We start from the raw sequence: 24802 nt of genomic DNA, 5'->3' as shown, positions 1-24802 counted from the left end.
ATGTGAAATGCTGGCGTACGCCTTTAATCCCAGCACTCAGGAGGCAGAGGCAGGCGGATCTCTGAGTTTGAGGCCAGTCAGGTCTATAGACTGAGTTCCAGGACAGCCTCCAAAGTTACAGAGAAACCCTGTCTTGAAAACAACAACAACAACAAAACAAAACAACAACAACAAAAAAAAACAAAACAACAACAACAAAAAGGCAGGGTTCAATGCTCAGCACCACAAAACACCAAGTCAATATTCAAGGTCTTTATTTAACTGTAACAGCAACCGTTGGTGAGAATTTTTCCCTGGTTCCAAACACCTGCTAGCTTGTAAGGACAGTAAGAAAACAAACTGGTCATGGAATCACACACGACTGTCTTAAGATTGCATGGAACCCACTGACCATTGCTGACAGTGATGAAGGGAGGTGAGGGGACAGCACATCAAGGGGACAAAGTGGGAGGACCAAGGGAAGTACTGGCAGCCTCTCAAATTCCATTCCACATGGCTACAGCTGCAGCAGTGAACAGGGGACAGTCTATCAGAAAACACCAGGATTCTTAAAATGGACAACCAGGAACCGGGAGTCCTTGGGGCTCTTCAAGTTGCCTTCTTTGAGGCTTACTGGAGCTGGCCCAGGTGCCATCAAGTGGAGCAAAGGCATTGGCGTGAGGCAGTGTGGTTCTGCTGGTGACCCCATGTCCTGCCCTCCAGTCATAACCCCCAGGCCTGGGCAGTTTTTAAGACTGAAACGGAGAGGAAGGGGATGTAGAGGCAAGAATGGGCATTCTGCGCTGGATCCATGGAATTCTCTAAGTTTGCAATGCCCTGGATCCATGGAATTCTCTAAGTTTGCAATGCCCTGGATTTTGGTCTGAAGCCCTGGCAGGAGCTTCCTCTCATGGCCACCCTTCTACCCCAGAAAGGTAAACACGTGCTTGTATTCACTGGGAACTGTTTCAGCTCAGTAGTCTTTTCTACTGGACACACAGTATGGCCCACTAGGGCTACAGGAAAGGCCAAGCAAGCAGAGAGAAACCACAGACCACCCAAGAATTTTGAAAGTTAAGCTCTACCAACAGGCACCAGCTTCCAGGACCTGTCTAAGGTGAAGCTACAGTTTCAGAGGGTGGGGAAGGTATCTTGATTGATCAACTGGAAAAATGAGGATCCGTCAGTCATCCTTACAGTCTTCAGTCAAGTTTCTGTGACTAATGTGGAAACCATTACCAGAGCAGGAAGCATGCCTGGATGATACGCACCGAAGGACTGCCTCAACCCGAATTCCCGTCACTAAAAGCCCAGAGGCAAGGAGCTGTGGGTAATCATGCCCTACTTAGAAGTTCAGACAGAACCCTCTACCCCAAGAAGAAATGGCGTTCCTCCACTACAAATCCCACCTTCCACGGTAAGGATGGGTCAGTGATTGGGTTTTCGCAGATTAATAAATAGCTGCCGTGGGCATGAAGTCCAGAAAACACACTAAAGAACTACATGAAGACAGTGGTGCCTTTCCTTTAGAGGGAACAAAAAGGGTTACACCATACCCACCTAAAGCATCCAGCACCCAAGATGGAGACAGGAAGGAGGTTCCATCCCTGATAGATGGCTGCCAACACTTGAGTCTTGTACACTAGTGACCAACTCACAGTGGCAGTCCATACAAGCAGGCTGGATAGACTCTCAATGGAACACAACTGAACTGCCAAGGTCTGAGAGGCCCAAGGAGACAGCAACACAAGAGCTCCCCATCCCCCACCCTTCAGATTAGAAGGAAACCCACCAACCACTAGTACCTGAAGTACATACTACAGCAAGTATGGCTACAGAAAAGAAAATGCTAGTAAAGACAGCACCAATTCAAACAAGAGCCTCCATCTAAGGATGGGGAGAATGGCTAGCAGGAACAAGAAGACCTTTCATGAGATCTGAGGCACTGGTGAGCTACCTCTTAAGCTCCCCCTACAGGTGAAAACAAGACTGCTGCTTTTTAAGAGCACCAGTCCAGGAGGCAATAGGCTACTTAGCATGCTGCACTGACCAGGCAATCAAGCACATATAGACATCTGCATTCTCAGGTGCCCCTGGCTTATAGAGAAGTTGGTCTGGGTGGGACACCTTGACCAATGCACAGACTCAGGTACCACCTGGCCACGATACAATCACCAGGAGCACGAACTGCTTCCTGTTTTGCAACTCAAGAACCTAACATCCAACATCCTTTGCTTCCTGTCTGACAAGGCCTGCTCCAGTTAAGAAAGCTTGTGTGGCTGCACAGGCATGCTCCCAATTCCTTTTGTCAATTCTGGACTAAAGACAGAAGGGGTAAATGATGCTTAAAGAGGCCATCTCAGAACCTTGCAAGAGCAAGCATTCTTGAGAAGACAGGCAGACACAATGCAATGGATCTGGGAATCTTCATTTCCTGCCACTTCTCTTAAGACAAATGGGTAGCTTTGGGGAAAAATAAGTCTTTTATCCCAGTTTGGTCCCACCTTAGAGGGCTGTTTTGATAGCAATGTGCACCCAGCTTATGGCTGTAGCTATCCTCACTTCCCTGAGGACCACTTTCCTCCTGTTAGGGGCATGGTGGTTTAAAGGCACTGCAACTTTCTTCTTATCCACCTCCTCTGGGATCAGTCACTCAGGAGGAAGCCAGGTGCTGTGGCATAATACATACCCAACAGAGACCCTATGCTAAAGCTCCATGGTAAGCAGCCCCTAACCCTGTTTGAGAGACACTGACAGGTCATGTTCACTATTGTAAGATACTAGGCTTGCAGGTAATTTGTTACACAGCAATAGAGAACTCATATGAACTCTTGCCTAGAAGCCAGCTTTTCCACTCCAGTGCCCTGGAGAAGGCAAGGAAACACCTACTTCAGCAGAACATGAGGACTGGGAACTCAGAAGGAAGGTCACTGCTGGTGTGTCTCCTCCTAGAGCTGGAGGTTCTTGCTCATGTAGACGGACTGTCTCAAGTGCAGATTGCATATCCTTCATAGAAATGGCACACACAGTTACCAAGATTTACATAGCTGTTGTACTCAGATGGGAGGCTGGCAGATTAGGAGCTTATGTCCTCTACTTAGGTCTACAGCTATGAGACTCTCTGAACACCCAGAGGTAACCCTCTATGAACCCTGCCTACTACAAAATGGCCCATGAAGCATGACACAAAGATGCCCTCTGTGTTGGAAGCTTATTTCTTGTCTTGTTCAATCATCTTACAATTATGATTTATGGAGATCAAAGAATGGGTAATGGTGACCTTCATATAAGGTCTGCATCAAGCAGTGAGGGGTCCTGGCAGAGGACATAAGGCTAAAAGACTCCTGCACCAAACAGGTGACACTTCAAGGAATACTAGACATGTCTTCTGATTGAGGGGGAGGGGCACACATGCAGGCTCCCCAAGATGGCAAGAAAAGAGTAAGTTTCTCAATTCTACTCAACACCCTTTCCCAGTTGTGGGTCCAGGAGGCCACTCTGCTGCAAGCAGCCATTCAATGAGGAAGCGGGTGTTCTGCACCCTCACACCTCCTCACTGCAGCTGGAGCCAAGAGTCCACAGGGTGCCAACACCAGTGTGTGAACCATGAGCCTTGCTCCTGAAGAATGAAGCTCCAGGGTACAGAGGTCCTGAGCAAACTGCTTATGCCACTGGCAGCACAACTTAAGTTTTCCCAAGACTCCAGGAAATGAAATTTGGAGTTTAATTAAAAACACAACAGATACATTTAACAAAGAAATAAAACTCTTCTGATTATCAACTTGGAGACTCCAAGAATCCCCAAACATTGGAGACCCAGCTTATTCCTGAGACAGCGACCGTCACAGAGGGTTGCAGTCCGAGCTATTCACATTGTGTAGCAGAAAACAGAACCAAGTTCTGCAGATGTCCTTCCTTTCTTTTTTCTAAAGTCTTCACAAAATAGGGTCTTCCCATGGTTCAAAGGAAAAACAAACAGCTTTCTTTCCCAGCCAATGGGATCTGAAATCTTACTAAGAGGGCTTAGATAGGCATCCAATACAACCAGAAACTCCCAGGACACCAGTGGCTGCTGTACTGTCTTCCTTTAGGAGGATGGATGCATAAGTCTGTCTATCGGGGTCTCTCTCTCTCCTGGGATCACCATGTCGGTCCACAGTCCCAGGAAAGTGCGGTGGGGAGGAGGAGCACGAGAGCAAACAGGTAAAGGAAAGGAATGAAGTTTTTGTCAACAACTCATAGCAAGGCAGACTGATCCAGTTTCACAAACCACCCATTAGTCCCCCAAACTTGAGAGCACAGGAAGGAGCTCAGAAAGAACAGTGAGAGACAAAGGACAGTAGACTTGCCTAGGAACTTTTTTTGTTTTTTAAATAACCTTCCTAATACTGGAAGATGTTTTGTTAAAAAAGTTGCAGTTCAAAATTGTACTGAAAACTTATCTAAAAATAGGTCTGTAGTCATCTTAAAAATAAAAGGTCTCTCCTCTAATAAGAGACAGGTATTATCAGATACCAACATGTTGAGGTACCTTTGATGTAGATTTGGAAAATGGCCTGGTGGAAGAACCAGAAGGAAAGAGAGTGAGGCCTGAAAAGGGAAGGAGGAGGGAAGCAGGAAGGATGAACTACAATGAGAAGGGCAGGGAAACGGGGAGGAACACACTTTTTCAGCCCATGCTTTTCTCTCGGCAGCCAAGTACAAAGCAGATTCAAAGGAGGATATGTGTGTGTGTGTGTGGGGGGGGGGAAGTCAACTTTAAAGTCAAAATATAAAACTGCAGGATAGCAACCTGCTAAGGTCTACCATGACTACTGAAGCTGGCTACTTGTGTGGCTCAGTCCTCCTCAGAAGCCACAGTTGGGCATTCTCAGGCAGACCCACCAGATGGAGGCCACAGCACTTGCACTTCAAATGACTGCTCTGGGAGTAGACAAAAGTCACAGGGTATCTCAGAGTGAAGAGAACTCTTGCCTGCAAGATGCAGGTAGGAAGAACGGCAGACAGGCCAAGACCAACTGGTCACCCAGGGATCTCTTCAGGAGAGGGCTTAAAAAATACCCGTGCCAATGAATTAGGTAAGGGAACAGGGAGATGAGCAATCACACCCAAGACAGAAGCCTTCTTCCCAGAGAAAAGGGAGACTGATGCCATGTGTCCCAGGAATGCAGTTGGCGCTGCAGGAGGTACAAGAGCTGTGCTCCAGTACTGAGGACAAGCATCTCCAGGGGTAGGGCAAGCAGCTCATTGTTTATCATTACCCCAAAAGGTTTAAAGATCCCACACCCAGCACTGAATCACCGATGGGATGCAGGGAGGGAAGACAGAGTCAGTACAGGCACAGCAGCGGGCACCAAACATCCTTCTTCCCCAGCCACCACAGGTAGAGAGATGCTTCTTAGGGAGTCCCTGGACTTGGGATGAATCTGAAGGGAGCAGGAAGATTCTTAGGAAACGACCAGGGAAGCTGTAGGGACTGCTTTCCTCTATGGGTCAATCGATCAGTTCAACAGAGTAATCCAAGGGCTTTCATCCTAACCATAACTGTGCAGGGGCAGGAGAGAGGGGAAGATGTGGTCAAATGGAGCACATTTCCCATCATTTGGCACCCAGAGGGAGGGGAAAGGGAACTGCTGCTTCTCGGTTCACTGCGTTACTACTGGCCCAGTCAGGTCACACGCAGTCTCCTTCAATTCTGCAGCAATCAGATGTCCATTTCAAACTGAGCCTCATCTCCTGGTTAGAGGGAAAGAAATGAGCAGTTTAGTACAAAAGTAAATGGCAAAGTGGTTTTCAACATCTTTTTCTACCTGCAAAGGGCAAAACTAATACACACACTTACTCCTGAGTGTAACACTATCGCTCAAATTCAATACTTAAATTTTGGGTGAGCCTGGGATACATAGCAAGACCCTGTCTTAGCAACAAACCGCCATTTATTTTGTTTTGACTAATCTCAAATGGGGGTAGGTGTGCAGAGGGGAGTGGTCACACTAGGAAAGGTACAAGGGGATATTTCCAGTTGCTTTTCCACAGACCAACCACACAGCAGCTCCTGGTCACTCAAGTGAGCACTATTCTGGAGCCTCTGAACAAACACTTGCAGTGGGAACAGCAGCTTACACCCATAATTCAGGCACTAAGGAAGCTGAGGCAGGAAGACTACTGCAGCAAGTCTGAGGCCAATCTGGGCTTCATGGTGAATTCTTTATAGCCTTGGCTAAGAGCAAGACCTTGTTCCCCAATCCTCCACCTCAAAAAACCAACGAAACAAAACGAAAACAAAAAACTTCAATTGGAGCTGCAGAGAACATGAAGTACAAAGTCTTCTCTCTTCCTCTCCCTCTCTGAGACAGGGTTTCTCTGTGTAGCCCTGGCTGGTCTCAAACCGAGAGATCCACCTGGGATTTAAGGGTGTGTGCCGCCGCCACCTGGTCAAGTTTATTTCCTGAGGTTGCTGGAAACAGGTGGCCTAAGATTCTGCTTTGGGGTGTATGTGTGCATGTGCACACTTGTTCATGCAACGAGGTTGCAGGGGCAGTATGTGTGTGCAACTGTGTCTATGTGAGGGCGATCCCTAGTAAATAAAGACTCCTCCAGGCATGGTTCTAATTCACTTTTGGGTTACCATCCTTTTTTAAAAGACTGGGTCTACTTAGGTAGCCCCGGCTGGCCTCCAGTTTACAGAGATCTCCCTGTTTCTGCTTCCTGAGTGCTGGGACTGAAGGCATAAACCACTACATCTGGCTCCCATCCCGATTTGTTTTTCCCCAAGCAACTAGGTGGAAACTGAAAGCATTTTAGTAGATGTTTAGGAGGAGAGGAAACAGACTGACAACTGCAATCAGCTGTGCATTGATGAAGCAACTTTTGCCAGGCTGCAGTAAACTGACAGTCCACCCCAGTGTCACGCCCGAGCCCAGCCCCTCACCAACTGCATGCTTCCTGTCGTGATTGTTCAGGTTGTTCAAGTTGTTCACTTCTACTTTGGAGTCTTCAATTAAGGTGCCAGGGCTGGTGACTCCAGGGATATTGGGCAGATGGCAAGGCGGGGTCTGTGCCATGGGAGAATTGCGTCGATCCAACAGAAACTTTCGGTCATAAATGATTCGTGTTCCTAAAACACAGGGTTGAAGAGTTTCAAATAAATTAAAGCAGCATCAACACAATGACTACTGAAGCTGGTTACTTGTATGGCTCAGTCCTCCTCAGAGGCCACAGCACTGGCACTTCAAATGACTGCTCTGGGAGTAGACAGAAGTCACGGGGTATCTCAGAGTGAAGAGAACTCTTGCCTGCAAGATGCAAGTAGGAAGAACAGCAGATAGGCCAAGACCACCTGGCATCCCTTCAAATGCCACCTAACCCTTAAAGGCATCAATTCAGCCAAGAGGAGAGCCTACCCTCTCCCCATGAAGAGGGTAAGGTGCTCTGCCCCCCTGGAAACTCCTGTTGGTTCTTCAACACCCAACTCCAATGCCAGTTCTTCTAGGAAGCCACCTTCCCTCCCTCCCCTTCATCCATTCTTTCCCCATCACTCAATACGGCCCCTCGTAGGGACCCCTACTCATGTATGAGCCTGTCTACGGACTTCAAGCTCTGTATGCCAACTGGGTCTTACTTATTTTCAAAACAACCTCTCCACCTCGTTTCCTTTCTCCTTCTCCTTCCCTTAAAGAAATTTAAGCTAGCTTGGGGTTTTGGATCTAAAGCTTATCTCAGCCCTTACCTACTAGACCAACAACTTAACTCCCAAAGAGGTTTTTCTTTTTAAATTTATTATTTTATGTGCACTAGTATTTTGCCTGAAAATATGTCTGTGTAAGGGTACTGAACCCCTGGAACTGCAGTTACAGACTGCTCTGTGGGTGCTGGGAATTGAACCCAGGTCCTATGGAAGAGGAGCCAATGGTCCTAACTGCTGGTTCATCTCTCTAGGCACCATCAAGATAAATTGCTTTTTTTTTTTTCCTGTTTTTTGAGATAGGGTTTCTCTGCACCACCACCACCCAGCCTAAGATAAATTTCTAAATGAAAGAATGATCGAATGAACAAGTATGTGAAAAGGTAGATAACCACCTTCTATTAAAGGCTACCCAAAGAAGCTTGTAGGCTGACCTCCTCCCCAGAGAGACAGAACACCATATTTCTTTAAACATGGCCCTAAGGATGGCTTAGCAGATAGAGGCACTTGCTGCCAAGCCTGGCCATCTGAGTTCAATCCAGGGTCTCACATGGTGGAAGGAGACGGGTGACTCCCAAAGTTTGTTCTTTTATAAAACAAGATTTGAGCCTGGCCTTGGTGGCGCACACCTTTAATCCCAGCACTCGGGAGGCAGAGGCAGGAGAATATCTATGAGTTTGAGGCCAGCCTGGTCTACAGAGCAAGTTACAGGACAGGCTCCAAAGCTACACAGAGAAACCCTGTCTCAAAAAACAAAACAAAAACCCAAGATTTATTATTGTTAATTGACAAATGACTATTTTACCAGCATGTATGTGAATGTACTGAATGTACTGAGAGGCCAGGAAGCACTGGGTCCCCTAGAACTGCAGTTACTGATGTTATGAGCCACCATACGGGTGCTGGGAGCAGAACCCAGGTCCTCTCGAAGAGCCTTCAGTGCTCTTAACACCAAGCTATCTTTTTAGTCCCAAAAGGTGTCCTTTGCCATATGCCCAATGTGTGTGCCATAACACACACATAAAATAAATAAAATATAATGAAACAAACACACCACTTCCAGTCAGAGTCAGCTGAGTATGTTACCTGGCAGACTCGGGAAAACCTGCTGCTTACAAGTTGTCTTATAATCAGTGTTTATAACCTTTGACTTGAGCCTGAGCGGGGACTGCTAAGTCAGCCTGGACTACATCATGAGACCCTACCTCAAGGCTCTCCACTACACACAAAAAAAATAAATTAGTAAGTAAGTGCATGCCTCAACCTCCGACTCAAGTTGCCAACAGGTGCATATCATTGGGGGCTGGAGAGATGGCTCAGTGGTTAAGAGCATGGGCTGCTCTTCCAGAGGTCCTGAGTTCAGAAACCACATGATGGCTCACAGTCATCTATAGTGGAATACGATGCCCTCTTCTGCCATGCCGATAGAATACTCATATACATAAAATAAGTAAATCTTTAAAAAACAAAAGGTGCATAACATCACCAAATCTTCAGAAAAACACGAAGCGAAACCACAAGAAGAGATCACTCTATACCTGGCAGAATGGCCATTATCAAAACCACAAGAGATAAGTGTTGACCAGGGTAAGAAAAGGGATATGTTAAAGGTACAGTTCATAGGGAACACTTTGGAAAATGGGATGGATGGATTCCCAGAAATTAGAAACACCATTTCTACAGGGTTTACCAATCTCACCTAGGGTGTAGCTCCAAGGAAATGAAACTGGTAGCGCAGAAAGACTGAGTTACTCATAATGGCAATTGACTATCTATCCGAAGAATGGGGGGGGGAGGGGGAGGCAGGAGAACTGCTACCACCAGTATGAGGTCAACCTGGCTACAGGAAGTGAGGCTTTGTTTCAAAAAGCCAACAAAACAAGCCGAGTATAGTGGCTCAGGCCTTTAATTCCAGCACCCCAGAGGCAAAACAATAAACAAAGTAAACCAAAAGACGCCAACAAAAATAGGATAGGGAGAAGTAAAATATTCACATCCTCTGCTTGAAAAATAAGCTAAAGTAATAATTCTGACAGACATCTGAATTATGAGCAATAAAGCATCTAGATTATAGAAGACTTTGACTATGAAGTTTGAGAGTCGCTGACATGAGATGTATCTGTCATCCCTGCACCCAGCATGGTTACATGGTGCGTTTGATGCCAGCTAGGAGTACAACAAAAACAGCAATAAGAGCAAAACCCTCAGACCCTATTCAGCCACACTCTGTGCAGCTGACACTGCTACACCTAACATACTGTGCTAAGGTTGGCCCTGTGCTCCTCCTCCAAGTTCCTGTAAGGTGTTCCCAGGACACAATGCCACAGATGGCCTGAAGGTTTCTTAGTGCTGGGGTAGAACGACAGGAGAAAACAGGTGGGAGAAGCAAGCTCGCAGTCATCCCTATTTAGGAGGACACTAATCTCGGCATCAGAGGCCAATCCCTCACGCTCTCAGCTCTCATCTCATCGGTACTCAAGCTCCCCACCATTTAGTCCCATCAAACTGCGTGCGCATCAGAGATTCTACACTGGAACTGTGTGCATAACAGATTCTTTTCTAGTCATCCCAACTTGATACTTCCAACCTGGTTGGAAGCCCAAGATCTGCTCATTATTATGCTAACGTAGATTAGGGGCCAAGGGCTGAAAGGGGTCGCAATGGCTTTTTGTAACAAAGGGAGAGAGCTTTAGTGGATTAACTCTACACATTTGTCTGACACCCCTATTTTTGACTAACATATGTATGGGGTATAGTAATGTTTTAATTCATATGGACATTAGATAATTATCACCTTGGGGCATTTAGCACATCTACTACCTTAAACTTTTTTAAAGATTTTTATTTATTACGTATACAATGTATATCTGCACACCAGAAGAGGGCACCAGATCTCATAACGGGTGGTTGTGAGCCACCATGTGGTTGCTGAACTCAGGACCTCTGAAAAAGCAGTCAGTGCTCTTAACCTCTGAGCCATCTCTCCAGCCCCCTTTTCCTTGTTTTAAAAATGTATTTATTTTATGTGTATAAATGTTTTGCCTACCTGTATGTATGTGCACAATGTATGTGCCTATGAGTGGTGGTGAGTCACTTTTGAACTGGGTCCTCTCCAAGAACAGCAAGTGTTCTTAACTGCTGACCCATCTCTCCAGGCCCCATATAGTTGGTTTTAGACAGAGCCTCCCTATGCAGCCCTGCTGGCCTTGAACTTGGCATCCTCCTGTCTCAGCCTTCTAAATGCTGGGATTACAGGTAAGCACTCCCCATTCGGCTGAAATGTTTCTTTTACTTATAGTATTATGTATGTACATGAACAGGCATTTATGTGTCATGGTACGAATGTGGTGGTCAAAGGACAATTTTCAGGAATCTTCTCTCCTACCATGGGGGTCTCAGGGATTGAACATTAGATTTGGCAGAGAGCATCAAACTTGTGATAGTACATTAAAATCCTGTCTTTTAACTACCATTACACAATAATCTAATGAGCTGTTATAATTAAATTTATAAATTACAGGACAGTAGTCCTCCCTTTTCTGGAGTTTTACGGAGAATTCCAAAGATTTCTTAAGTTTCAAATAACTTTCATTACAACAGCATAGTTTCAATTATTTTATCATCAGTTACTACTAATCTCTTGCTGTGCCTAACTTGCAAACATAGATCATCACAGGGACTCACCGGGGTAATCAGCTGCCATAGTTTAATGCTGCCTGTAGTCCCAAGCACCTGAAGGATGTTTTGAAATCCACCCCCATGATCAGGGGAGATGCCAGTAATGTGCACATCACATTTGTTAATCTCACAGACAGGTGGCTGTGGCTATTACGAATGACACTGATTTAAGATCTAGATATCAATGTACAGGGTGGACAGTCATTCGCTGGAGCACGTCCCAATATAGAATGGCTAAGTCACATGCTGTCTGAGGAACTGCTGAGACTTCACACTCCTGTCAGCAGGGTGAAGGCTCTGATTTCACACAATGCAGTTTACACTGCTAAGTCTCTTTCATGCTAGCCATCCTAGCTGCTATCAAGTGATTTCCCCCTGTATTGACCTACTTTGCATTCCCTGATGGCTAATTATGCTGGCTCATGTGCTTACTGGCTTTTCCAATATACATCACCTTTTACTATGTTTTAATCACCTCCTCAATACACCCACACACACAGCTGAGGACTGAACCCACAGGCTTGTATGCCTGAGGCAGGTGCACACACACAATTTGTAATCTTTTTTCTGCTTATATATTTTCTCCCTTGATGGTTCTCTTTCTTCTCCTATCTCTCTCCCTCCCCCAGTCCTGTGGAACGAACCCAGGGGCATGTGTTAAGTGATGTATTCTTTGAAGCATAAAAAGAAAACAATTTTTTTAAAAGATTTTATTTTTTTATTATGTATACAACATTCTGATTCCATGTATATCTGCACATCAGAAGAGGGCACCAGATCTCATAACGGATGGTTGTGAGCCACCATGTGGTTGCTGGGAATTGAACTCAGGACCTCTGGAAGAACAGTCAGTGCTCTTAACCTCTGAGCCATCTCTCCAGCCCAAGAAAACAAATTTTTAAAATCCTTGGTGACCTGCAACTTGTAGCAGCCTCCCCCCCCCAAAAAAAAACCACACACACACACACAAAATCAGGTGCTAAATGCTGGGCTCATATGTGCCACCACTTCAGGCCTACTGTTTAACTTCGATGAGATCCAATATAAGTTTGTTGTTACTGCTTGTGTTTTTGATGTCAAATCTAAGAAATTATTTAATTAATCCAAGGTTATGAGTTCTGTTGCCTATTTTTCTCTAGGAACTCTGTGAACTGTGGATCCAAATTGTATGCGTGCGTTCGTGCGTGCGTGGACAGCCAGTTGTATAGGCACTGTCTGCTGAAAAGAGGTTCAATTTGAATGGCTATGGCATCTCTACTGAAGATGGGGGCAGTGTACTGAGAAGGCACATTACTTCTGGCTTCTCAATTACTTCTTCCCACCGATCCACATACAAATGCAAACCACACATTTTGAAACCAGGAGATGAAAGGCCCCCAAGTTCATTTTCAATATCTGTGTGGCTACTTCAGGTCCCTTAGAGTTCTACATGAATTTCAAGGCTGCTCCCAAAGATGCAAGCTTGGATTCTGATTGCCCTTACTGTGTGCATCATCTCTTAATCAACAAGTGCCTTCTGAATTTCTTTCAACATTAGTTTTTTTTTTTTTTTTTTTGGTTTTTCGAGACAGGGTTTCTCTGTGTAGCTTTGGAGCCTATCCTGTCACTCGCTCTTGTAGACCAGGCTGGTCTCGAACTCACAGAGATTCGCCTGCCTCTGCCTCCCGAGTGCTGGGATTAAAGGCGTGCGCCACCAACGCCCGGCTCAACATAGTTTTTTAAAAAGATTTATTCATTTACTTTATGTATATGCATGCTCTATCTGCACATACACCTTTATGCTAGAAGAGGGCATAAGATCCCACTACAGTTGGTTGTGAGCCACCCTGTGGTTGCTGGGAATTGAACTCAGCACCTCCGGAAGAGCAGTCAGTGCCCTTAACCTCTGAGCCATCTCTCCAGCCCCTCAACTGACTTTTAAAATGTTTGATTTACTCAGTGTGTGTGCATGTTTGAGAACACACATGCTATGGAGTGCATGTGGAGGTCAGAGGACAACTTGAAGAAGTCCGTTCTCTCCTTCCACCACATGGATGGATCCTGGGGATCAAACTCAAGCTTGGCACTAAGACCCTTCACCTACTGTACTACTTTAATGGCCACTCAACATTTTGTAGTTCCCAAAGCACAAGTTTTGACTTTTGATCAATTTTATTCAGTTGTACCTATTGATCAAATTATTACCTTTCCAGACCAATTTATTGAATTTTGAGTCACTGCAAGTTAAAGAATTTACTTATTTGGGCTGGGCAGTGGTAGCACACACCTTTAGTCCTAGCACTTGGGAGGCAGAGGCAGGCAGATCTCTGTGAGTCTGAGTCCAGACTGGTCTACAGAGTGAGTTCCAGGACAGCCAGAACTGCACAGGGAAATGGAAAAAAAAGAAAGAAAAGAAAGAAGAAATAGAAAATTACTATTTGCTAGTTACATCCCACATGGAACACACAAAATTAGCAATAGCAACCAGCATGTTAGTGATTAACAAGCACCTGACCATTCCAAAGAACCAAACTATTCAAAGAAAAATGTTAATTACCAGGAAAAAATTCTTAATTCCTAAATGGATGTTTGTGTTTACGGTAAAGAATCAAAGACAATCTATTAAAACTTAAGATACTTCATGTCTTTGACACACATGAACTTATAGACACTTTTTTAATTGTGTGTGGGGGAAACAGCCCCCATCCTATCACAGCAATCTGCCTACCACCTTTAGGAATTCAGTGTAGGGACTACAGATTAACTGGGCATAAAGTACTTGATTAGTTTATGCAAGGCTCTCAGTCTGAACAGAAACACAGAGAAAAAGGTGCTTGTGTTCCATATCTACATAGAAGAGGACTAACTAGGGCAGCAGAGACCACGAGAAAGGGGTCCTTCAAACCAACGAGTGGTTAGATGGTGAAGTCAAGAGTACTTGAGGGAGTGCTCAGAGTTCATACAGTTCCAGCACTAGGAAAGCAGGTAGACGAATTGAATTTAAAAAGAAAGAGCTGGGGCCATCGTGGCTCTCATCTTTAGTCCCAGTGCTTGGAGAGGCAGAGGCAGGTGGATCTCTGAGTTCAAGGCCAGTCTGGCCTAAGGAGTGAGTTCCAGAATAGTCAGGGCTGTTACGCAGAGAAACCCTGTCTTGAAAAACCAAAATAAATAACTTAGCTAAAAATAAATAAAAAGAAACAAGAGCCAACAAGATGGCTCAGTGGGTAAAAGCACTTGGTGCACAAACATGAAGCCCAGAGTCCAATCCCTGGGTCCCACAGTAGAAGTAACTTCTAAAAGCTATCCTCTGACGTCCATACAGTTACCAGTAATACAGTTAAAAAAAAGAAACAGGCTGAGTTTGATGGCACATGCCTTTAATCCCAGCACCTGGTCTACAAAGTGAATTTGTGAATTTCAGGTCAGCCAGGACCACACAGACTATCATGAAACAAAAAAACAAAAACAAAACAAAACAAACAAACAAACAAAACAAAACAAAGACAAAAACCACTAACCACCACCGAACAGCACTTGGCAAAACCTTGGTAATCTATGGGAATTCTTTCTAAAATTTATTTTTAGCCCAGTGGTGATGGCACCTTTAATCCCAGCAGAGGTAGGTGGATCTCTGTGAGTTCAAGGTCAGCCTGGTCTACAAAGTTAGTTCCAAGGCAGCCAGAGCTGTTACATGGAGAAACCCTGTCCCAAAAAACGAAAAATAAAAAATTTAAAAAAACGATTTTTAGTCTTTAATTATGGATATTTGTGTACAGGTATGTTTATAAGAGTGCATGTACCCAAGGAGACCAGAGGGTGTTGATCTTTTGGAGCTGGAATCATAGGAAGCCTGATGTGGGAGCTGGGAACAAAATTCCATTCCTCTGCAAGAGCAGTACATGTTCTGAACCACTGGCCCCTCTCTCCAGCCCTAACATATCTCTAGCTGTAAGAGTGATCAAGAAATCAGAAACAAGATATCTAGCAGCCAGTGACTTTAATGCACTCAAGAAGGCTGGGCCTCCCCCCACCCCTTAATAACACAGAAAGAAGATGCAGAAACATGTGAAGGATTATATAGAGTTTATCCCCTGAGCTTGAGAAAGTCTGCCTGCCTGCACCAGAGCCCAGGGAAAAAAAGTTTTAACAACATTTGTTCTTCATGGAGGCCCTTGATGAATAGACTGTTAAAAAGTTCTGTGGCTGATAATCCAAAGAAAACTAAAAGCTGCCTAAGCCAGAGGCCCCCCAGGAGACTGATGGTGGCCAAACCACATTTACTTTGCTTAGCCACTAAATCCCTGAAGCACTAATAAAACAAAAAAATGAGTCTGTTTTTATGACAACTAAAGGCACAACTGGAGTTTGAGGCCTTCTATCATAAGTGTTGTGGCAAATGGAAACCTCTGAAGTTGTTTTGTGTGGATGGTCTACCAAATCCTGTAAACCCATCATGCCCACTAACTGGGAACAAAGGTTACCAAATCCAAGCACTCAAGGATGGACCCCATCTGATCACTACACGGCAAGAGGGGAATGGCTGTGTCCTACTAGGAAGATCCATTGTTGGGGAGACCTTGAAGAGCAGCTGACAGAAGCCCTCTTTACAGATAAAGAAATCAATGTGATACAGGTGACAGGGACAACAATTAACTCAAGCAAATCTGGCAGCCTGGGTTGCATAATGAGCTGAATCAGGTGTTCTCTAATGCTAATGACAGGGGGCTGGGGATGTAACTCAGTTGGTAGAATGCTTGCCTAGCATGCACAAAGCCTTGGTGCAATTGCTGCACAAACATAAACAGGGCATGGTAGTACATGCCTGTAATCCCAGCACTCAGGAAGTAGAGGCAGGATCTTAAATTCAAGATCATCAAAAGCTAGTTAGTTCTGGCCAGACTAGGCTACAAGAGACCTTGTCTCAAATTAAAAAGAAAAAACAAAACCAGCTAATAGCAATTCCAAAATGGTGTCATGACCTGTAATCCAACCAACTCCACCTAGTGAGTTTCTGGAAATCTGAGTCAAAATGAAGCATCTCCACTACCGTCTGGATTTGAACATTCACCTGGAAATAGACCTTCTCCACAGAAATACCCAGAAGATAGTGCAGGTTGGGTCTCCCAGGCTGCTGGCTGCATCCTGGATCAAGTCTCTGGATTGAATCTCATGTCCTAGGTTGTCAAGTCTCGGTAATGCTAATGATTACTATCCATCATTGCTAGTGGTGTGGGGAAAACATAAATTCAACTTAGGCTTCCAATCCAACTATTTCCTTCTCAAGTACACTTCTTTTAGCCACTTCTAAAAAACGGTCTGTACATTACCACCTTCATTTTTCCTCACAATGAGGAGTATGGATATACCCACCTATGCTACTGTTAGTTGCTGCTTATTTTAAAAGTTTTAGGAGTCAGGCATGGTTGATGGTGGCACAAAAACTTAAGTAGGCAGAAGCAGGTGTATCTTTGTGAGTTTCAGACCAGCTAGGGACATAATTGAGACTCTGCCTCAAAATCCACCAGACACGCCTTTAAGTCCAGCACTCCGGAGGCAGGCAGATTTCTGTGAGTTTGAGGCCAGCCTGGTGTACAAAGCTACACAGAAAAACCCTGTCTCAAAAGACAAAAAAAAAAAATCCACCAGACACAAAAACCACTTCATGTCAATGCTGAATTAACAGAAGACCTAAGAGCTCTTAAAGCACAGTGGAGCCTGCCACACTCCTGCTCTGAATCCACAGAGCGACATCTATCCTAATATACAGTCAGCATGCCCACTATAAACACAAAGACATTTCCAAAGGAATTAAAATTGAAGGAGATGTTATTACCTTAATTCCAAAATCTGGCAAAGAAGACACAAGAAAAATAGACTAATGTCCTTCATAAGTATACAAAAGTCCTCAACCAAAACCAACAAACCAAATTCAACAACATCTAAAGAGGATTACTAGAACCAAGGGAGATTTAACCAAAGAGTGTGAGGTTGACTTGACACCTGAAAAGTCAATTAACGGAATAGATCTTTTTTGTTTTGTTTTTGTTGATGTTGTTGTTTGAGACAGGGTTTCTCTGTGTAACAGTCCTGGCTGTCCTTAATTCTTTGTAGACCAGGCTGGCCTCAAACTCACAGAGTTCTGCCTGCCTCTGTCTCTCAAGTGCTGGGTATAAAGGTGTGCACACCACCACCTAGCTATGGAATACATCCAAAAGAACAAAAGGAGTCTCTAAAACCTGGATTTAAGAGGGTCACTCAAATGGCAGAGGCTTTGAGCTTGATCCCCCAGGCCACACCCTCCAAAAGACCCCGAACATTTTTTCATGACAATTATATCCAGCAAACTAGGAATAGAATTCCTGGTGAATTTCCTCATCTTCTAGTAAAAGGCACCTGTAAGAACCCACAGCTAAGATTTTACTTCATGATGAAGACTGTCTGCTTTCTCCCAAAGATCAGAGTGACACACACCACCACACTGAAGGCCATACCCAGGAGACCTGGTCAAGAAAACCAAACGCACATCCAGACAAAGATGGAGACCTTCATGTGTAAATAAAAGCAAGTCACACGACCAGAATTGTTACTTCCTGGTTTATCTTTGCTTGTTGAAATTTTTACCTTCTCAAACTACCCAGTGAAATGAACAGATTCTATTTGTCATGACATATGCCATTACACAATCGTTTATTGAAATGGAAACATGCAAAGATGTCTGGGCTTTTGGTTTGAAGCTATGACCTAGGAACCAGATGAGGTGGTCTTTAAAACGAGGCTCTTGACATGGGCTGGTGGCAAAGATCTGAAATCCCAACTACTTTAGTGGCTGAGTCAAGGGAGAAAGAAAGTTCAAAGTCAGCCTGGTCTACGAGAGGCAGAGGCAGGCGGATCTCTGTGAGTTCGAGGCCAGCCTGGTCTCCAGAGCGAGTGCCAGGACAGGCTCCAAAGCTATACAGAGAAACCCTGTCTTGAAAAACCAAAACACAAAACAAAACAAACAACAACAACAAAAAACAAAACAAAAGCTAAGTTAGCCAATCAATCAGCGAGTTCCATTCAGTGAGAAGTCCTTTCTCCAAAACTAAGGCAGAGCACATCAAAAAACAAACAAAACAAGGATGCATGTATACACACATACACGCAAAACCAAACTAGGAACACTCAGGATAAACAGCCATTGGCGGCTGACAAACTAGGCCTTTGCTTCAGTGTTTGTGAGCTGCCAACCTCAGACCCCAAGTAAAGAATATGGGTTTTTAAGGGGCTTCAAAAAACCAAGTAAGGTCAGGTATGGCTGCACACAGGAGGTAGAGGCAGGCAGATCACTCTGAGTTTGAGGCTAGCCTGGTATACTTAGTAAGTTCCAGGCCAGCCAGGGCTACAAAGCAAGACCCCATCTCAAAAACAAACAAAATACAAGCAAGCAAGCAAGAGCGCGCCCGCCACACACACACACACACACACACACACACACACACCACACACACACACACACACACACACACACAAAATCTGACAGATTTGAAAATGGCAGCCTAGGTCTTACCTACAAGTCTCAACAGAGCTTAGGTCCTATAAATACAGTCAAAAAAAATCCCCACAAGCATTTCCTCACCCTAAAGACTTGGAGTTAGGAAGCCCTGCAACTAACTTACCAAGGGCCCAGGCCCCTCCCCGTCCTGTTCACCAGATGGAGCAGCTTCCCACACATAACTGTCCTGTGTCAACCAAAAGCCTTTACATATACAAAGTACTAAGCCTACATAATCCACAACCATACAAAAATCCCTCGGTACTGCCTTTACGATGCTAGGCCTGGAAAGGTTGTGCTGAATGACTTTGGGTGCAGGTGTCAGTTTCCCTATTCCCTCTGAGGGATGGTGGGTAGAAGGCAGCGCTGCACCAGGAACAGCAGCATCAGCAGCGCTACCTTCTCCGTCACCCCCCAACTGACCTGATCCTCTCTCCCAGTGCTGCCTCGACTAGAAACGTCCTCAGCATTTATCAGGCTTGCAAAGCCAGTCAGTCCCTCCAAATCCAGCACAAAAGCTGAAGAACAGACACCCTGGCAGAATGCCATCCCATGGCAGTCTATAATATTGAGGCAAGCAGTTGCCATTTTCCTGGCATAACAAGGCAAGTGTGTGAAGTGAATCTCTCACCTATAATAATGAAGTGCTGTGGCTAAGAACTGAAGTTAACGGGCCGGCTCAGTGAGTAAGTGGTATATAAACGTGAGGATCTCAGTTCAGTCCCTGGCATCCATGGAAAGAATGTGGTTGGTTCTGGGTGGCCTTGTATTCCCCTTGTATTCCCAGGGCAAGCGTGCGTGCGTGCATGTGTGTGTTGGGGGGGGGGGGGGACTGGCTGGCTAGTTAGCCTTAGCTTAGCCAAATCTCTAGATTCAGCAAACCCAGACTCAGTGACAGACCCGGAGAGTAAGCAAGCAAAGGTTTCCTCTGGTCTCTACATGGGTCCACAGAGGCACACACGAGAAACAGTGTGGAATAAAGTATGGAATAAAGTTAAAGAAAGACATTTTGTTGGCTCAGAATAAACAGGCTAAACTCACTAAGAAACCAAACCACCCCTGAAGCTACAGAGCACAGCTGTTTCCTTCAAGAAAGGACCTGATGAAAAAGAATTTTGATACAGCTCACTTTAGTCTAAAGGGAATTATTTCCCCCCTTTCAGGCCTTCTCATTTATTTCTAGATTCTCCCAATGGCCTGCAGGTTAACTCTGCCCTAGGAAACCAACAGCAGCAAAGAAGGAGCCAGCTGGCAGGGAAAAGAGACACAACACAGGATTTCAGGCCACAGTGATTAGTGGCCCTCTGCTGCTCCTGTGTGCACTCTTCTTTTCCGTAACTGAGAATGTGACTGAGGAGAAGAAGGCTAAAATAGGTCACTATACTTCTGCTGACCCCAGAGCATTTGTCTCAGGAAAAAACTAAAGAGAAAGACATTACAAGCTAACATTCCAAAGGCAGAAATGTCTTGAAAGGTCTGCCAACTTCCTTTCCCTGGACAGTAAGTATCTAAGATGGTGGAGGAAGACTGGGTAGTGAGCGGTAAGACTACTGAGTGATGAGACTACTACTAAGCCTATCCACTGACATGAATTGGCTGTACAATACTAACTAACCAGTTAATTTCTTTGGGTCTCAGGGCCATTTGATTCTAAAGTGAACACATTAGGGTCCTCAGCTAACAGGACTAGTATACAAGAAAGCTCAGTTATTGGAGCAAGCTTACCTTCCATAAAGGCAGCAACAGCTTGTACTGGAAGAAGTAATGTCCACCAATAGCTCCATGGGCAGACAGGAGAAAATGAAACAAGCTTTCCTGTCCCTGAGTAATGAGCAGAGTCCCCTCACACCAGCAAAAGCAACTCAAGATGTCACAGCAAGTGTGCTTTTAGCTGGGTTCTCATTTCCAAACCACAGAGGGGAGTTTTAAGAAACCCTTCAGTTAGCCAGGGGGTGGCACATGCCTTTAATTCCAGCACTCAGGAGGCAGAGGCAGGTGGATCTCTGTGAGTTCAAGGCCATCCTGGTTTACAGAGTCAGTTCTAGGACAGCTAGGGCTGTCACACAGAGAAACCCTGTCTCGAAAAACAAAACAAAAAAGTTGCTCTCTGATCTTCACTGGTAAGCCAACACACACACACCAATAATAATGTCCTTTTTTTTTTTTTTTTTTTTTTTAAATGAGTATGTGTCTGTAGGATATGGTATGTGTGCAAATGCCAGTGAAGGCCAGATGGGAGCATGAGTTCTCCTGAAGCTGGAGTTACAAGTGTCCCAGTGTGGGAGCTGGGAACTGAACTCAAGTCCTCTGCAAAATGTGCAGGCACACTCTGAACCCTCTCTCTAGCCCCAATAAAGAGCACCTTACAATCATTCCAGCTGGACAATGGTGGCACACGCCTTTAATCCCAGCATTCGGAAGGCAGAGGCAGGCGGATCTCTGTGAGTTCAAAGTCTGCCTGGTCTACCGATCGAGATCCAGGACAGGTTCCAAAGCAATACAGAGAAACCCCGTCTCGAAAAAGAAAAAAGACTGCTTAGCCAGGCATAGTGGCTCATACTCTTAATCTCAGCATTAGAGAGGCAGAGGTAGATGGATTGTTGTTTGAGACTGGCCTGGTCTACCAGGCAGGGTTATACAATGAGACCCTGTCTCAAAAAAAAAAAAAAGGCTCAGCTCAGCTCTAATCCCTACAAATGCTATCTTCTTACAAACAGAAAGCAGCTCTGCTGCATCAAGATCCCAAGACTGCTAGGCATAGCGGCCTTTAATGCCACTACTTGTGAGACAGAGGCAGGCACATCTCTGTGAACTGCAGGCCAGCTGGGGATACACAGTAAGACCCCAACTCCAAACAAACAACTATGTGCAGAAGCTCTGTAGATGCAGGCTGAGTGATGACACTGTCATGGAAGAGCAAATGAATGAATATTTCCAGCCGACCTTCCCAAGCATTTTAGAACTAATCCAAGCTTTGAGACAACTTCTATCTTTTAAAGCAAGGCTTAAAGACTATGTGCCTTTTCTTTTTTTTGAAAGAACAGCAGTGAGGTGTTTGAAATATGACCACAGGGTTTTCCCTCTCTGGATCCTCCCTCGGGAGAGCAAGATTAACACAGAGCTAGAAGTATGGTTCCTCCCCAAGTAAATTAGAGCTAAGTACACCTGTTACTGTGGCATGTGCTGGGAACATGGGCATTTTACTGACCAATACCATCTGGAGTAAATAACAGATCTCTCTCCACTACCTTGGAAATATTTTGTTGTTGTTTGTTTTGAAACAGGGTCTCACTAAGCAGCCTTGGCTGTCCTGGGAAAGTAGTATAAAAATGGGCTAGCTTTGAACTCACAGAGATCAACCTGCCTCTGTCTGCCAAGTGTTGCTGGCCACTAATCTCTGTTTCTTAAAAGCTATCAGTTCAAAATAAGACAATTCCATCTGGGGCTGACTAAGATCTTTCCTGATTTTTGGTTCCACCAGGTATGGAGGGACACACACATCCCAGCCCTCAGGAGGCTAAGGCAAGAACATCATGGGTTTGAGGCCAGCCTGGATTACATAAAGAGGTATAAGGTAGCCACACACCCCCCATACACAAAAAGAAAAGAAAGACTAAAACCTGCTGGTCTTTTTTTGGTTGGTTGGTTGGTTTTTCAAGAAAGGGTTTCTCTGTGGCTTTGGAGGCTGTTCTGGAACTAGCTCTTTGTAGACCAGGCTGGTCTCGAACTCACAGAGATCCGCCTGCCTCTGCCTCTGGAGTGCTGGGATTAAAGGCATGCGCCACCAACACCGGCTAAACCTGCTGGTCTTAAACAGACCAAATCAAAAAGGCTTCTTGAGCAACTTAAGCCACTACCACTTCACCAGGATCTGCACTGTTCTACAGTGGACTTATAAGCTTCTAAAACCTGTCTATCCATAAGGCATGCCTTCCTTTGCCTGGGTCATTTTGAAGGTCTTTCAGGGCATTCATTCCTTTCTCTAGACTGGCCTGGCTGGATCCTCTGCCAGCTTTTCTCCTAGATTTGTTTGCTTTCCTTCCCCCTTCCTTGTTGGTTGTCTGACACTGTAGCATAGGCTGTCCTGGAACTCATTATGTAGCTGGGGCTGACTTTAAATTGCAATTCTCCTTCCTCTTCTTCCCGGAGTAATGGGACAACAGCCCCAAACTACCACACACAGCCTCTGGATTGCTATTTCTTGGTGTTGGCAAGGCGGTTCTTTATTCTGTGCCTTCTTCCTATTGCACAAGATTACAGGAGGGCCAGGCCCAATTGCAAGTGATTGGTTGAAGAGAAATTAGGAGCCCTGCCCCATGGTCAAGACTACGAACTCCATAGAACTGCAGGGCTGCCAACCAAATCTTCACCCACTAACCAAAGCCAACCCCCTGGGTCACCAAAAGAAGGCAAAGTTCTGAGATTAGAAGAAAAGGAAGGCCAGTTCCCTTCATTAGGACCCGGAAGATCCCTTTCCAAGCTCCTCCCTCCAGAGAACAGCCCAGAAAGCGGACAAACAACCTTTGCGCTTCCTTCTCCCGTGACCAATTCAACATGTTTCACCTCTTCTCTAGTGTTGCGCTTGTAAACAGTTCCGGGCCATCTTATGGAAAGCAACCCAGGAACCTCCTTTTGCACCTCCTCTTTCTACAAGCCCCTTCCCTAGGATCAAGCAACATAACCCGACTAGTGTGTGCTGTTTGACAAATCACCCTTCCACAGTCTCAAAGCCGCTCCCCAAAAGCCCTGGGCTGAAAGCTGACAGAGCCAACATCTTCGGGGCTACCACAGGAGGCATTTTACCCCCCGGTTTTCTCCCAGTCTGGGGCTCCCCCAACCTGTGATGGTTCCTCCAGCAAAGTAAACAATGCTGTCAAAGAAAGATAACAGCGAGCGAGGCAAGCAAAGTGCATGCCAGACACGTCCCGGGGCTCTAAGCACGGCCAGATAAGTCGTCGTACCGTTCCGCGCCGGATCACCCAGCTCGTTTTCCCTCCCTCAAAATCCGTAGGGCAGCCCCAGAAACGAGCCCCGCTTCGCAGAGTGCACGCTCTGCGGCACACAGCCCGAGCGGCGGACGGCCCCAGGAAAGGAGAGGAAGCTGTAGCTCGAGTATACGGTGCCACGCGCCAGCGGCGATGGCTGGCGGGCAGGCCCGGACGGCTCACCTCCCGGCGTGGTGGAGAACAGCGTCCCCCCGGGCGTGGTGCAGTAGTCCTGAGGTAGCTGCGCGGCGTCGCTGATGGCCACGGTGCGCGTGGGGATGGCGCGGCTCTGGCTGGGCTGGTGGCCGCCGCCTGCAGACGCGGACATGGCTCAGGCGCGGGCTCGCGGCTTTGTGCGGCGGCGGCGGCGGCGGCGGCGGGGGGGACCCGGGAGGCTCTGGCTCTTCGAGAGGGCGGAAGAGCGCGCTGGGCTCTCAACTCGCCGGCTCTCGCTCGGTTGGTCCGCTGCACGCCGCCGCCGCCGCCGCCGCCGCCGCCCGGTCCTCCGGCCTCCGCCCGCAACCTCAGCAGCAGCAGGAGCAGCAGCGGCAGCAGCGGCAAACGGCGACTACCGGAAGCGAGCGAAGGCGGGAGCGAGAGGGCGATGCAGAGGGCGGACGTGACGTAAGGGGGCGTGTCGAGGGAGGTGGGCGGGTACCTAAGGGCGGGGCTGAGCGAACGATGGTTGGAACCAGAGGGCCATCCCGGAAATCCGAAAACAGGAAGTAGCGTAAAGGGTGGGGCCTTCAGGGAGTGCTGGGCGGGACTTGGAGGGGCGGGACTGAGTTCAGCGGAACCAAATTGAAGTGAATCTGAGTGTGGGTGACCAACGAAGGCGAGCAAAGCTTTTGTTTGTGGTGTGGCGTGTAGGTGTCAACTAACAGTACTTGCCTGGTGCCTACTTCACTTTCCCATATATATCTAATAATTAAAAATATAATTTGGGGAGGTCCCGCGGATGGTTCA

General features: G+C 46.1%; 1 protein-coding gene across 1 annotated transcript; it reads right to left on the bottom strand.

Annotated features, from left to right (window-relative positions):
• Positions 1–237: 237 nt before the first annotated feature.
• Eif4ebp2 (eukaryotic translation initiation factor 4E binding protein 2) lies at positions 238–24317 on the bottom strand. Its single transcript, XM_027388288.2, has 3 exons — positions 24020–24317; positions 6911–7096; positions 238–5715 (listed from the first exon to the last, which is right to left on the bottom strand). Exons 1-3 carry the CDS (start codon positions 24162–24164, stop codon positions 5684–5686), a joined length of 363 nt encoding a protein of 120 aa, XP_027244089.1. The 5' UTR covers positions 24165–24317; the 3' UTR covers positions 238–5683.
• Positions 24318–24802: the final 485 nt, after the last annotated feature.

The sequence above is a fragment of the Cricetulus griseus genome, assembly GCF_003668045.3.
Source record: "Cricetulus griseus strain 17A/GY chromosome 1 unlocalized genomic scaffold, alternate assembly CriGri-PICRH-1.0 chr1_1, whole genome shotgun sequence".
Taxonomy (NCBI): domain Eukaryota; kingdom Metazoa; phylum Chordata; class Mammalia; order Rodentia; family Cricetidae; genus Cricetulus; species Cricetulus griseus.
Note: the sequence above shows the minus strand (reverse complement) of the source record. Positions and strands in the feature narration are given on the sequence as shown.